We start from the raw sequence: 14,226 nt of genomic DNA, 5'->3' as shown, positions 1-14,226 counted from the left end.
CTTGCAGGAAGGAAACTTCGTTCTGCTGGATTCGATCCGACAATCGTGAAGGGGTTTGCAAGTCCTACGGGTACGAGCCGTAGGGACTTGTAGGAAGGAAACTTCGTTCTGCTGGATTCGAACCGGCAATCGTGAAGGGGGTTGTAAGTCATACGGGTACGAGCCGTAGGTACTTGTAGGAAGGAAACTTCGTTCTGCTGGATTCGAACCGGCAGTCATGGAGGGGTTCTAAGTCCTACGGATAGAAGTCGTAGGACCTTGCATTGGGAGATAAGGTACAGAAAGGAGGAAAGATCCAGAAAAGACAGAGTGAAATAAAAAACAAATATACATTTCCAAAAAAATCACTAGAATGTAGCGATCCACTATCCACTGTATATCGTTACTTACTGGCTCCTTAGGAGGAGAATTCCCTGAGAGGGAAATTCGCACTTTGATCAATCGAGTTGCCCTAATTTTGAGTAGCCCTCTCTGGGGCTATTAGACGCTATGTGTAAGACGTTAGCTCAGAAGATTCTATAGTAATATTTATTGATTATAATAATACATAAGCTGGGCTGTCATCAGATTTTTTCATTAATAATATAAGTGATAATAAGCTAGCAAATAAATGTTATAAGAATCTCACAAACATGGCTATAGCCGCTATCTTTCGACTCATAGGAACGCATTTCATTTAAACATTTAAATTTTTGACGCTGAAAACGGTTAAAGTTTAAAAAGTAAACATATTTTTTAGGAATGAACGAGGGTAACCGAACTTTCAATATAATACCCCGTTCAGAGAACGACGAAGTCAAATACTTGAGAAAGAAATGTCAAAATTTAACGTCTATTATGAGAAAGCGTTCCTTACACATAAACAAAGCCTTAGCTCAGATAAGGGATTTGAAAAATGATAAAGAAAATCTCAAACAACAACTGAAAGATAAGGATTTGAAAATAAAAGAAATGTTTGACAATTATTCCAAAGAACTCTCAGAAATGGACAATAAGGTACATTGTACATTAATTGACCAGCAATGATTGAAAGGAAGTTTAGTGTATAAGTAGATTTTTTTTTTATGAAATAATAGTTTTTCTTTTTAACATTTGGCTTGTAACAAAGTAAGGTGAATGTATTTATTAACATTAAATTAAAACAATTATGGTACTACAAATCAGTAGTTTCTCTACACGCCTGTAACTCTCCATTTTAACTGAGTGTATTACATAATATACAGTTGTAAATTTCAATAAAGATATTTTTAAAAAATTAAAACAAATCTACGCAAGTTTAGGAATGCTATATCCTATTGTGAATAGAAAATCTAAATTGAAACCAGAAACAGCTATTCTTATTTATAAAACAATACTCAAACTACTGCTGATGTACGGCTGTGAAGTCTGAGGGGTCGCAGACTTAAGGAAAAGGAAAAAATTACAATAATTCCAAAATAAAGTCCTACAAATCTCAGTGGATGCCCCTTGGTTTGTAAGAAATAGCCAATCGGATCGAGAACTACAATTGGAATCAATAAAGGATTTTATCAAAAAACGGTTCATAAAATTTCACTCCCTATAACCGACAGCAAAGGAGCAGTAACTTACAACTTGGGTCCCAACCTCATCCTGAAGACTGCTGCTGCAGGACATCCTGTTTTATTTTCTATATTTATCTGTTTCTATTATTGTCTTTACTATTATTTTATTTATTTTTTCTCTTCCTCTTTTTCTGAAACTATCCTTTCCCCCCACAATTAGAAGTCAGTTATTTATTTCATTAAATCTATAAATGACATTGTTTTTGTTATTAACTTTATTTTTTTCTCTCTCTCCTTAGATAGTCCGGGTATCTTTCTATGATCCACTTCATACGGTCAACTATCTCCTTCCAACTTTGCAAGTCACATATTTTAATACTTAATTTGAAATGAGAAATTCCACGTAATTTATGTTGTTAATCGATTTTTTTTATTTTAAATAATTAAATAGCATTTCACTATTTATAAGGAAAAGTTAGCCCCACATATCCGATCAAGTAGAATGTTGCCATCAGGGGCAGGAGCAGAGATTGTTCTAACGCATAGTTTTATGTGGAAGAGTAAGGAACAAAAAACCGAGAGCTGAAAAAATATGCAAGAAACACACCCGAGAAAATGTTAACAGCATGAACTTATACATTCATATTTACATGATAAGTGCATTCATATTTTTTATATTTCAACTATTTACCACGTTATAAATATTGAACAATTGTGAATAATAATGATGGATTATAAAATCATATATTTAAATAAAAATAAAAAGACACAAATAATAATTCTTAAGGAGAGAGAAAAAAAAAAAGTTAATAACAAAAACAATGGCATTTATAGATTTAATAAAATAAATAACTGATTACTAATGGTGGGGGGAAAGGTTATAGATGGTGGTCAATAAAAGTACAAAATAGTAAAAAGAAATATTTATGTTAACCAACGTTTCATCCCTCTTTGGAGGGATTCCTTAGGGCTGAATGATAACAAGATATAAACATTGTAAGAAGTGACAAGAAAAATTAGAATACACATACAAAGAAAATAAGAAATTAAACAAGAAAAATATGTATTTAAAAAAAAAATGTTGTCTCACGCCTTTTGTTACTATTATAGGTATAGGGTCTTTTTTTAAGCCCGATAGAACTTGAAATTGTAAAAAATAACACAAAAAATTAAATTGTAATCAAAATTTTTTTTTATTCGAAAGATCAATACGTGACATTAACATTTGAAAATGATTTCGGGCATATGGGCACCGCGGCTGTTCTTGACGAAGCGCATTCTGTAAAATTGTGTTCAGCGATGAGGCGCATTTTTGGCTTAACGGGTTTGTTAATAAGCAAAATTGCCGCATATGGTCGTGCGATTTGACACCTCTCGATTATTTCCTGTGGGGCTACGTGAAGTCACTGGTTTATGCTGATAAACCAGCAACAATTGACGCCTTGGAGGCCAGCATTGTTCGTGTTATTCGTGACATACGGCCAGCAGTGCTCGAAAAAGTGGCCCAAAATTGGACGTCCAGAATGCGCTTCGTCAAGAACAGCCGCGGTGCCCATATGCCCGAAATCATTTTCAAATGTTAATGTCACGTATTGATCTTTCGAATAAAAAAAAATTTTGATTACAATTTAATTTTTTGTGTTATTTTTTACAATTTCAAGTTCTATCGGGCTTAAAAATACACCCTATATATATTTGTTACTATTTCTAATAAGAATTTTTCTACTACAATTTATTACTCTAGTACTATATTTACGATTCTATTGTACATGGCTGTATTTGAAATTAATTAGTTTCTTATTCATCTATATTTATGTTTTCTTAACTTAAACTGTCTTTTTTTTTTTTTAATTTCTTACTTTCTTTGTATGTATAGTATGTACATTAATACATATAGTATTCTAGTTTTTCTTGTCACTTCCCACCAGAGATGGGCAAAAAATAGCTACAGATGAAACTTATAGCTAAAATTGCCATGGATACGACCCTTATTCATGAATGAACCATTGATAAATAAATATCGGAACCATGTCAGCTATTAGTTTCATAGTTGCCCAACTCTGGTAACAATTGCTATATCGCCTGGTATACTAGACTAGTGATATTTTTCTTTAATTTAGATCTATAAAAAATAGAATTCCTCAATGCCAAAGAGCCTTTTGGCATCTTATGAAAAGTTATTATCCTTCAGTATTTCTCCTTCCATAAACTGGACTTACAGGCCATTCTTGTAAATCCAATGTGTTTGCTCACAACAAGGGCGTGGAACCAGAACCATTCACATCTAATCCATCTAGCTAGTCAAACTCAGAATAAATAAAAGGAGCCAAGGTAGAGAAAAATCCATGTAAGCTTCTGGGATAAAAACTTATATAACCATAGAGAAAGTTCCACCAAGAGATGTTTTAATCTGATTTCCTCTAGGGAATAAAGAGATTTATTTCATGTCTTCTGAACCTGTACAAAGAAATTCAAGATGATGTTTTAAGTTCTTGAAAGCTTGAAAAGAAAAAAAAAAGTTCGTCACCAGAGTTGGTCAAAAAGTATAATTACTGTAATTTTAAATTGCAATTACAATAACCAATCAAAATACTATTTAATTGTTGTTTTTTTCACCTTCAATTCTAAATAATTACAAGTAAATGTGATTTCAAATATTTAACACCCAAATGGAAAAAACTGTTTTACAGTGGCTCCAAAATATGAAAATACTATCTAGTTTAAGATTGCTCGCTGACTTAAAGATTTATTAACATGTTATACCACTTGTTGAAAGTCCAACACTGGTACAAAAGGAAGCAACAAATGTTGTTACCCAGATGCTTCTATATTCTTTTGACTTTTGGAGCCTTTAACATTCCATCAAATTTACCAAAAGCACTCACATTATGTTTCATTTGGTGGAAGTGAATCAATGGATAATTACATGACCATAATGGATAACATTTGATAGAGGAATACTAACAGAACTAATTAGCTCAATTAAAGTTTTCAAAGGCTACTCATTTAATTATGTTACAGGTAAAAAAAATAAAAGAAGAAGCTGACAAGGAGAAAAAAAAGTATGTCCAAAATAACTTACAAATTGCACTTCAAGAACAAATTAAACAAAACAAGCAATTAGTATACAATAACTGCCAGTTGAAAACACAAATTGCGCAGTCAAAAACACTAGACAAATTCAATATATCTACACAGGTTTCTGAAATAGACATATCAAGAAATATGTACCATGGTGATGTCAGCGGTTGATGTAACATTAGAAATATCTCTATATGAAAAACTTAACATTTTTAAATATTTATTGAGCAATGTTTGTTAAGCAGTCATTTTTTAGAATTAGGTAACAAAAGATTAAAATAAAAAATAAATGGCATCTGTAAAACCATAATTTATAATAGAGAAATTTAACATATTTATCATTTAGAGACAGATAAGTGAAATTAGTTTTGAGCTAAGTAAAAAAATACTCATAAATTGAAAAATTATTAATTTTATTTAATACAGCAATTGATATAATGCTCCTTTGCTCCAATAGTCGTGCATCAGACAATTTTTTTTATTTTCTGTTTGAGGTATTCCATAAATTCCAATAGCTTGAGTAGCTTATGGAAAGTCTGTAGAACAACATGAGTAAAGAAAGTAACCAAAGTCTACAGTACTATCTTTGCAATACATCCAATTCTAAATAAAATTGAAATTTTTTTTGTAAGATGATCCAATATTCAGGCAAAGCAGTGGTATATTTGTAGAAACAAGCAACAAATTTGTTATGTCTCTTTATGGATTTATCGTGTTACAAGTAATTATTTTCTTTTAGCACTTTGCAAGAAATTAAATGAAATTAAACTATTTTATTTAATGATATCTGATTTGTAGTGATAATCAATATAAAATAAAAAAATATATATCCATTGAAAAATATATTTTTATTGGAAGAAGATAGTTGACCTTATGAAGTAGATTGTTGGAAGATAGTCAGGGTGGCGATCAATGAAGGAATCAAAATAGTAAAAGAAAACTATTTATTGTTTACCAGAGTTATAGTTTTCTTTTACTATTTTGATACCTTTATTGACTGCCATCTGGACTACCTTCCTGCAAAAATATATTTTATTTTATTAGAATTTTTAAGTGTTTTACTATAGCATTAACACGAAATAACTGGTTTAAATTAACAAAATTAATAAATAAAGTTAAAGGAAAATAAATAATATTCAAGTCAACCTTTAGTATCCTGCCTTGGTAATGATAAATAAATTGCACAAGTTAACTAATAATAAACTCAAAGAGAGATTGAAAACAAGATTTTCTTTCATCATTGAATTAAATGAAAATAAATAAGCTCATTACAATGGTACCATTGTCACAAAATATATTATTTCCATTTTGGATTATATTATTTAAAGATGGTCAGAGCTGGGGTCTAGAAGAAAGAAAAAATATATAACAACTATTTATTTTCATACATCTTTATCATCATATACATATATGTCTTTATCAGGGCTATAAGGTCGAGATGTAAACAAAGAACCTCTTGATATTTAGTAATTAGTTCTTTTTATTAGTAGTTAGTTGAGGGGTTTTTCTTTACATCTTCAACCCCCCCGGCCCAGATGAAGACTTACATGGTGAGTCAAAAAGTCAGCAGAAAATAAATAAATAATTAAATATGGCCCTTAAAGAAGTTCTTGCCAGTAAGTATGCTTTAAATATAGTATTAATTTTGAAAAGATAACGGTATTGGTTGGCACTCCAAGGACGGGGACAGATGATTATTTATTATGTTACAGTAGCCATAAGTCAACCCTGAGGGAGTCCTCCAGGGTCAACCAAGCCCCATAAAGTAGGTACCCTTAGTTGTGGAAAAATCTGGCAATCGAGAGTGATTCTGACAAAATCACTTCTTTGCACAACCATTGGTCTAGTAACTTCCTTACAAAGTACTGAGCCATATACCCGTCATGGGTTATTGTGGTACAGATTTATTTATATATATTATTATTGTTTTTAGTGTCACAAAGCAATATGAGAATATCCCAGTGTTTCTATAAATATTGATAAATAATCTAAAATTAATTTTCCATTTTAATTTACATATGGAAAAACATTTTTTGAAATGTTTCAATTACTAAATGATAAAGTTTCTTTGTCACACCTGCGATCAAGTGGCGTTTGATCAGAAAAAAAGACTATGTTATAAGGCAGTGGTTCCTAAATATTGTTTGTCATGTTACCTTTCTTGGGCTAATAACAATGTACAGCACACTAATCCTTATAGTAATTGAATAAGTAGACAAAAAATAAAGCAAAGTAAATGCTGGATGTGCATTATCTGCCTTTTTATTCTTGATTTTTCTTTCCCTTTTTTTATATTTTGAGAAAGTAGCATTTTCTTGCGACACTCCTGGCATATGCTTGGGGGCACCCCAAGGTGTCATGGAACGCAGTTTGGGAACTACTAGTTGTAAAGCATCAATGAAAATCTTGCAAAAACTAATACTGACCTAGAAGAAAGCCTAGAACTATAGACCAGAATTGGTAATTAATAATTACAGTTACTATAATTTGGAATTGCAAAAGTATAATTATAATTACAAGTAATTGTAATTGTGATTACAATTACTTAAAACCAAAGAGGAAAAAATCTGTTTAACAATTGCTCCAAAATATGAAAATGATATCAGGTTTAAGATTTCATTCTGGCGTATAGATTTATTAACATATGGTTTATTTGTATACTTTAGAAGATGCTGAAAATAAATATAAAATAGACTTCATGAAAGCACATTTGCTTTATTATTTATTTTAACTTTTAGGATTTCCGCTCACAAGAAATAAGTTCAAATATACATTTAAATTACATATAATTGTAACTACAATTAGTAAAGAAGTAATTGCAATTGCAATTGCTTAACATGAAATAATTGTAATTGAGAATCAGAATTACAGTAATTGTGTCTTACAGTTACTTTCCTGTAATTGTTCTTCGAAACCACTAATTTTTGATGTTTTGGACCATTTAACGGTTATCTTAGTGTAATTATAGTTCAACTGAAACAAGTAATTAAATTACTCATGTTACGAATGATTCGTGCTCAACTCTGCTATAGATCATAAAGGCAAGCTTGTAAAGCAACCTTTAGAGGAAAGAGCATTAGACCAAGGTTAAGTTCTACATAGAAGGCTCCATAGTGTTTCCACTAAAAGTATTAACAACTGAAGCATTCTTGAACTAATAAAGCAAGGAGAAACTGAAGGGAACCTCACACAGGTAAAAATGTTGAAGTATGTTGTTTTTCTGCAAATATATTGAAATTGTGAGGAGATATTGCACAAAAAATTAGTATCCAATATTTTTAGAAAATTTTTGTGGATTTCTCACAATTTTGTAGAAGGTAGCACAATTTAAGGGGCTAACAAACTGTCAAAATATTTCCCCACGATAAGTGAACCTCCAGTGAAAAAAGTAAAGGAGGAAGAACAATCATTCCTGCTGCAATTCATGAAGGTTTTTTTTTTTTTTTCGGCCAAGACTCCCATTGGAGTCCTATACTACCTAACCATGGTTGGGGTCAAAGTTCTTCATTTTGTGGGACCACCACTCAATGAAAAAATTCAATGCCTCAGGCCGGATTCGAACCGGCACTGCCAATACACATCAAATCGTTAAGACTGTGTCTTAACCACTGAGCTATTGGCGGCCCCCAAGTAGGTTATGATGACCAAGAGTTGGTCGATTCTTCAACCAACTCTATTCTCCTTATTATTATTAAAAGCTTCCATTAACATTGCACACAATGCAACTATGACACAACCTCCAGGTCAGCTCTTAGTAAAGCGACATAGGCAGCTACGGCTGCGTACATGAGACACTGAAATTTTGTGCAATATTTTTGTGTAGTGTGAGTGGTCCACGACCATTCAATATTTTGCACTAAATTTTTGCCTTTGTGAGTGCCTTAAAGAATCTACACCCAACAATTAAAGAAGATAAGACAAAATTGTTTTAAATTTTATAAAAGTAAGATGGTCCAGACGCGGTAAAATTCCAATGTTCCACCCCAATTCGCACGGCTAAAAAGGATACTAACAACTGAAATAATGTAACAAAGTAAGAAAATAGAAAACATGAAATAAAAGTAAACTAAGGTATGGCTATAAATGATTTACAATATGTGAATATTATATAAAAAATGTACAAAGAAAATTAAAGCTAATAAAATTAAGATGTACATTGAAAAGTATAAATAAACAAGAATTACAAAAAAGGTATTAAATTCATATAAACGGAAATAATAACAAATAAAAAAGATTATGAATAAAATAAAGTTCAAGAGGACTAATGGACAAAATAGTACACCCACCTATCAGAATGGAAGAAAAGTCTTTTAATGGAATCCTTTCTTTTAGCGTGTACTGTATTTTTATATTTTTCTTTTATCAATTATTTATTTGTTGTTATTTCTGTTATGATTAATTATCTAATAACTTTTGTAATTCTTGTTTATTTATAATATTCACTGTACATCTTATTTTAATTTACTTTGTTCATTTCTCTATAGTTTTCACTCATTTTAAATCACTTTCATCAATACCTTAGTTTACTATTTTCCATGTTACCTATTTTCTTACTTTGTTGCATTATTTTAATTGTTTCTATCTTTTTAAGCCCAGATGCTCTACAAAGTGTAGCTCACAATAAATATTTTAATTACTATTTCAGTGTTTTTTTAACTGCCCCTGAACAATTTTCTGTTTAAAATATCACACAGTCGATAAATGATCTTCAGTTATAAATTTGAATTAATAATACTTAATTGATATCATGAAAAATATATTTTTTATGACTAAAACTTGGATAGCTTTAGAAACATAAAAATATAGGAATCAAGTAGTGATAGAATAAATAGGGCAAGTATTACAGTGGCATTGGCCAAATTGTTAAATATATATCAATATAACACTATTGAGGAAGGTTTAGGTTAGGTTAAATATATCTCAATAACTTGTAAACTAGATAAGTTCTATTTAGGAGGAAACATTGTTAATAACTATTGAAGAAGAAACCATTTTTGTAATAACATGATTACGATGATAAAAACTACACACGGAACCTGAAGGATACAACTTATTAGGTATCAATCATCCCAAAACATACTTTTAAATAAATGGCAACTCAGAAACTTGAAAATGTGAAAACATTCATAAGAATTAATTTTTTATTTTAGGTTAACAACAATAATGAACCTTCACACAATGACACAACTTAATATACCTATGGCTTATACAAAGTTATTTGAATTTTAAATACTATTATAATACTTCTAGATAGAGGAGGCATCTGAGGCATTTACAATACACCACATTTTAAAATATAAACGAACAGTCGTAATATTTAAAATAATAATCAATTTCATGTCCTCTTTGACAGGTACACACTTGCTTAAAAATTATAGAAAATAACTGTTAACATTAATAAAACTTAATGAACACAATATAGATTATCTGATCAAATAAGTACTCTATTTTACTATGATTTCTACAAAACATATTTACAAAATCAGACTTAATTTTGTATGGTTATTTAAAAAGGAAAAAAAAATACATACATATATACATTGACACAAACATGAAGTACGTAGGTATGTAAATATATACAAACCTACATTTTTCTTACACATACATTTTATTTTCCAATATAGTAATCACCTCAACAGAAATATTATCTATTTTTCTATTAGATATTTGTTCCAAGCTCCCAATTTATATATATATTTATAATGTGTTTGTACAAATCAATATACAATCAAAATAATAAATAACCTTGTAAAATATGTACAAGATATTCTACATAAATTATACAAAATTAAATCACAATATGAGATCATAACTTTCAGAAAAGGATTAACAAATTTATTAGATTAAAATAGAGTAGAAGATTCAAATTTCGTCTCCACTTAAATAGAATAGTCTTTCTTAATACAACTATGTACATCATATTTACAAATAAAATTTATAAGACCGCTTTCTGCCTCAGGAGGATGATATTGCTATAAACTCTCTCGGCATCGGAATCAGACAGGCCTAGGTATTCGAGAAGGTCGTTTTTGTTAAGCATAAGAAGTCCCTGGCCATCAATTTCCTAAAACAAAACAATATCAATTTAATATATATGGTTAAATAGTTGTTAACTATATTTTGTTCCTTTATGACCGCACCCCTGACCATCTCCTTTACATTGATTTAAGAATGATTGCATATGTTCGGTACAGCGGATTTCACAATATTTTTTCAAACCGATTCAGCTTTCAAAATCTACAAGCTTGATGAAAAATCTATCTTTATTCTGGGACATTTGATCCCCCAAGAATAACAATTTCAACAGGATTTGTCTGGCTACATTATCTGATAATAAACATAATTCAAATTTTATTGTTTGGGTGTATATTATGAAAGATAAAATAGAAACATGAACAAAACCGAAGTAACATTTAAAGTTAAATGTAAAGAGTGCAACAAACAATATTGTACAACAGAGATGTTACAAAATCTAAATAACAGAATCAAACAACATAAAATGAACCTTAAAAAAAAAAAAATATACATATAAAACCTACAGAACTAGCGAAACATAGTATACAAAATAACCAGAATTTTGATTTTGATGGAGTAGAAATTTCAGACATTAAAAGTAAGAAGCATAAAGAATAATATATACATAATTAAAAATATGGTAAATTTCAAATCAGAGCTAAAAGGAATAAGTCAACATAATTAACCAGTGAATATCTAACAATAATAATCAGTGTGGCCTCAGAGAGGGGCAAGAATTTTACTTGTCCTCAGAGGGTTCAAAGTTCTTTTCTTTTTTTTTTAAATTTAATGTAAGCTGTTTACCTTTGAGGTTTAGTTTACACTCGTAGGAAGAGAGAAATCTAAAAAATAACTATTGAATGAATTGAGAATTTAAATTATATAATTAAAAATTACATTTCATTAAATATTAGAGTGTAACATTAATTTCAGGAACAATAAATGACAATTTTTTAAAATCGAGACAAATCCCTCAAAGGGATGTTAAGAAATATAGGATAATTATATAAGCATATATTGATAAGAGACTCCTCTCCTTTCATGTAAAAATTGTTATGAAATCATAAATTATGTAAATGTAATGGATTGATAAGATCTAATTTTTTTTTAATATAATTTTAGATCGGACCAGATAAAAAGTAATGAAGATTTTTCTTGGAAAAAGAAAATAATACAAAATTTGAACCCTTAGCACAAATTAGATAATGATAATTATAATAGATTTTTTACCTAAAATTTAATAGAAATTTAGTAAGAGAATTGTTTTCTAGTGCAAATAATAAAGAAGTTGTTATGATTTAAATACGTACAAGTAAGATAGTAAGGGAAAGTTGTTTGATGCTTGCACTCGACCACATTTTTTGAAATTATTTTGAGTTTAATGAAAGTTAAAATAAAATATATATTAGGGATATTCATGATCTTGAGTTTAACAAGTTAAAGTGTATTAAATGGGAAAAAAATGTATTACATAGAGAAATATTTACATACAAACAAGGAACAAGTGAGGAAGAGAAAGGATGATGAGACAATGCTGTTGGAAATTTTATTATCTCGTAAAATTTTCAAGGTTACAAAACAAATTGCCCAGAAAATCCAATAGAAGCTCATTTGCATTTAACATATAACACGGACTTTCAATTAGGCAGCCTTCATTCCTATACTTATAACATTTAGTGAGTTAAAACTTCTATACTTAACCAAATATCATGAATACCACTGAAAAATATGTTTTTATTATACAAAATTTAAATTTAATACTTAAGAAATCATCTTGGGAAAGGAAGCGCACGATCTTAAGAACACGGGCAGTTACGAGCAAATGATAAATCCAATTTTTTTTTTTTAATTTTCTATTAAAATAATTATACTAAATGTTAAAAAAAAAAATATACATCCTAGGAGGGTTAAATAAATTGTGAATACTCACTTCTTCCAAAAAGCAGTCCTTGGAACAAGATATGAGAGGCCTGGTGAACTTGGAGACCTGATGAATGGTCCAATACAACGGATTGTTTTCATTTTGGTAGTCCTCTTCCGCTGTTATACTAACTCTGCTACAATTATCTTTACTAACACTGTTACAGCTAGTACTGTTAATATTTTCAGAATTAGACTTTAATGGACTTATGGACTTCGGTTCATCCGCAGTTGTAGGTTTAATGGAAGTGATTTCATTTTCAGTTTTTTCTTCCTTTACTTTAACATTGGTATCTAAACTCACTTCTTCATTCGCAGGACTACTTTTTGAAGACTCTTCATCATTTGGGGTCTTTTCAATAGATGGGCTCCTTTCTTCTTTTACAGAGCATTCTTCAGTTTTGACTGATTCCTCTTTCATCGGAGAATCTTTCAGAAGTTCACAAGTACTTTCTTTCTTCTCGGTCATCTCATTTTCTGAGTTACTTACTTCATCGTCTCCTTTTGAATCATCAACATAGTCGGCCCCTTTTTCTCTTATAACACCATTCTTGAGGCCTTGTCTCATTTTCATCCACGCCCTGGCAAAATAAGAAAAAATTAATGAGGCATAAATATAATAGATTTCATATATATACACAGCAGAAATTTGGTTAGCTATGGTACCTAGGACTTTGGTTATCTATTGTACCTATTAAGTTAACTCGAATGATCTAAAAACAAGCATAATTCACTAGAATCAACAAAATTCCTCGGAAAAAGATTTATACACCAGGATATCAAACATGATTATATTATTTACGTCTCATTTGTGAAATTAGCACATTGTTACAAGAGCCAGAACTGGTGCGAAAAAAAAGAAGTTATTTCATTCCAATTTTTTATTATTTAAATGTAAATAATTACTAGTCAAAATTGATGAGTCTGCCAAGAATAGTTAGAGTAAATAGAAAAATGGCGGCTGTTTCAACACATTAAAAAAGAAATTTTTTATTTGGAGCTACCTATATTAAAACCTAAGAATACCACTACCACTAGTAAACCTATTAGAAAATCATTTAATGTAAAGTAAATTTGCTAAAATATGACCCCTAATAGAATTATTTATGTTCAACAGTTCCCAAAATAGTTTTTTTTTTAAAACATTTCATAAAAAATGCACTGAAAAATCAGTAGTTAGTGAATTTCTGAATATGAGTGCTAATAGATATCGTGTATGTCTTACGCTTCCTCAGATATACTTTTCCCAAAATTAATTTAAAAACTACTGATTTTTCGTTATTGTGCTATAAAATGTTGCTTTTTAGAAAACCGAATCTTGGGAAGTATTCAACGTGAACAACCAAGCTCTATCAGATCTTATATTTTAGCAAATTTACTCTACTTTAAATGTTCTATTAGGTTTTCTAATATTTTTGGCAATTTCAAAGATATGGAGCTCCTAAAGGAAAAAATTACTTTTTTTTAACGTGTTAAAAAAGCTGCCATTTTTTATTCCCCCTACCTATACTTGGAAGACTCATTAATTTTGAATATTAATAATAAATAGTTTTATATGTATATATAGTTGACCGTAAAAATTGATATATAAGAAGATGGTCAGGGCTGCGGTCAAAAGAGAAACACAAATAGTTTACAACTATTAATTTTCCGACGTTTCGCCCCACTTTACAGGGCTAAAAAGATA

The 14,226-nt window shown here is 29.9% G+C and overlaps 2 protein-coding genes across 7 annotated transcripts in view; one reads left to right on the top strand and one right to left on the bottom strand.

Annotated features, from left to right (window-relative positions):
- LOC106689854 (GRIP and coiled-coil domain-containing protein) overlaps positions 1–4,892 on the top strand; it is a 5,710-nt gene extending 818 nt beyond the window's left edge. The window contains exons 3-4 of the mRNA XM_014435041.3: positions 740–996; positions 4,545–4,892. Coding sequence (XP_014290527.1) covers positions 740–996; positions 4,545–4,775 — 488 coding nt within the window. The 3' untranslated portion in view covers positions 4,776–4,892. The remainder of the gene's footprint in view (positions 1–739; positions 997–4,544) is intronic.
- A 4,636-nt stretch (positions 4,893–9,528) lies between these two features.
- The window catches only part of l(3)mbt (lethal (3) malignant brain tumor), a 28,626-nt gene continuing 23,928 nt past the window's right edge, over positions 9,529–14,226 (bottom strand). For all 6 annotated transcript variants that reach the window (XM_067050619.1, XM_024362302.2, XM_014435047.3 and 3 more), the window contains exons 16-17: positions 12,550–13,120; positions 9,529–10,668 (exon numbers count right to left, since the gene is read on the bottom strand). In XM_067050619.1, the coding sequence (XP_066906720.1) occupies positions 10,540–10,668; positions 12,550–13,120 (700 nt within the window). In that variant the 3' untranslated portion in view covers positions 9,529–10,539. The remainder of the gene's footprint in view (positions 10,669–12,549; positions 13,121–14,226) is intronic.

Source organism: Halyomorpha halys, unplaced genomic scaffold, assembly GCF_000696795.3.
Source record: "Halyomorpha halys isolate HHAL.00 unplaced genomic scaffold, Hhal_1.1 Scaffold1497.1, whole genome shotgun sequence".
Lineage (NCBI taxonomy): Eukaryota > Metazoa > Arthropoda > Insecta > Hemiptera > Pentatomidae > Halyomorpha > Halyomorpha halys.
The sequence above is the reverse complement of the archived record's forward strand: the minus strand, read 5'-3'. Positions and strand labels throughout refer to the sequence as shown.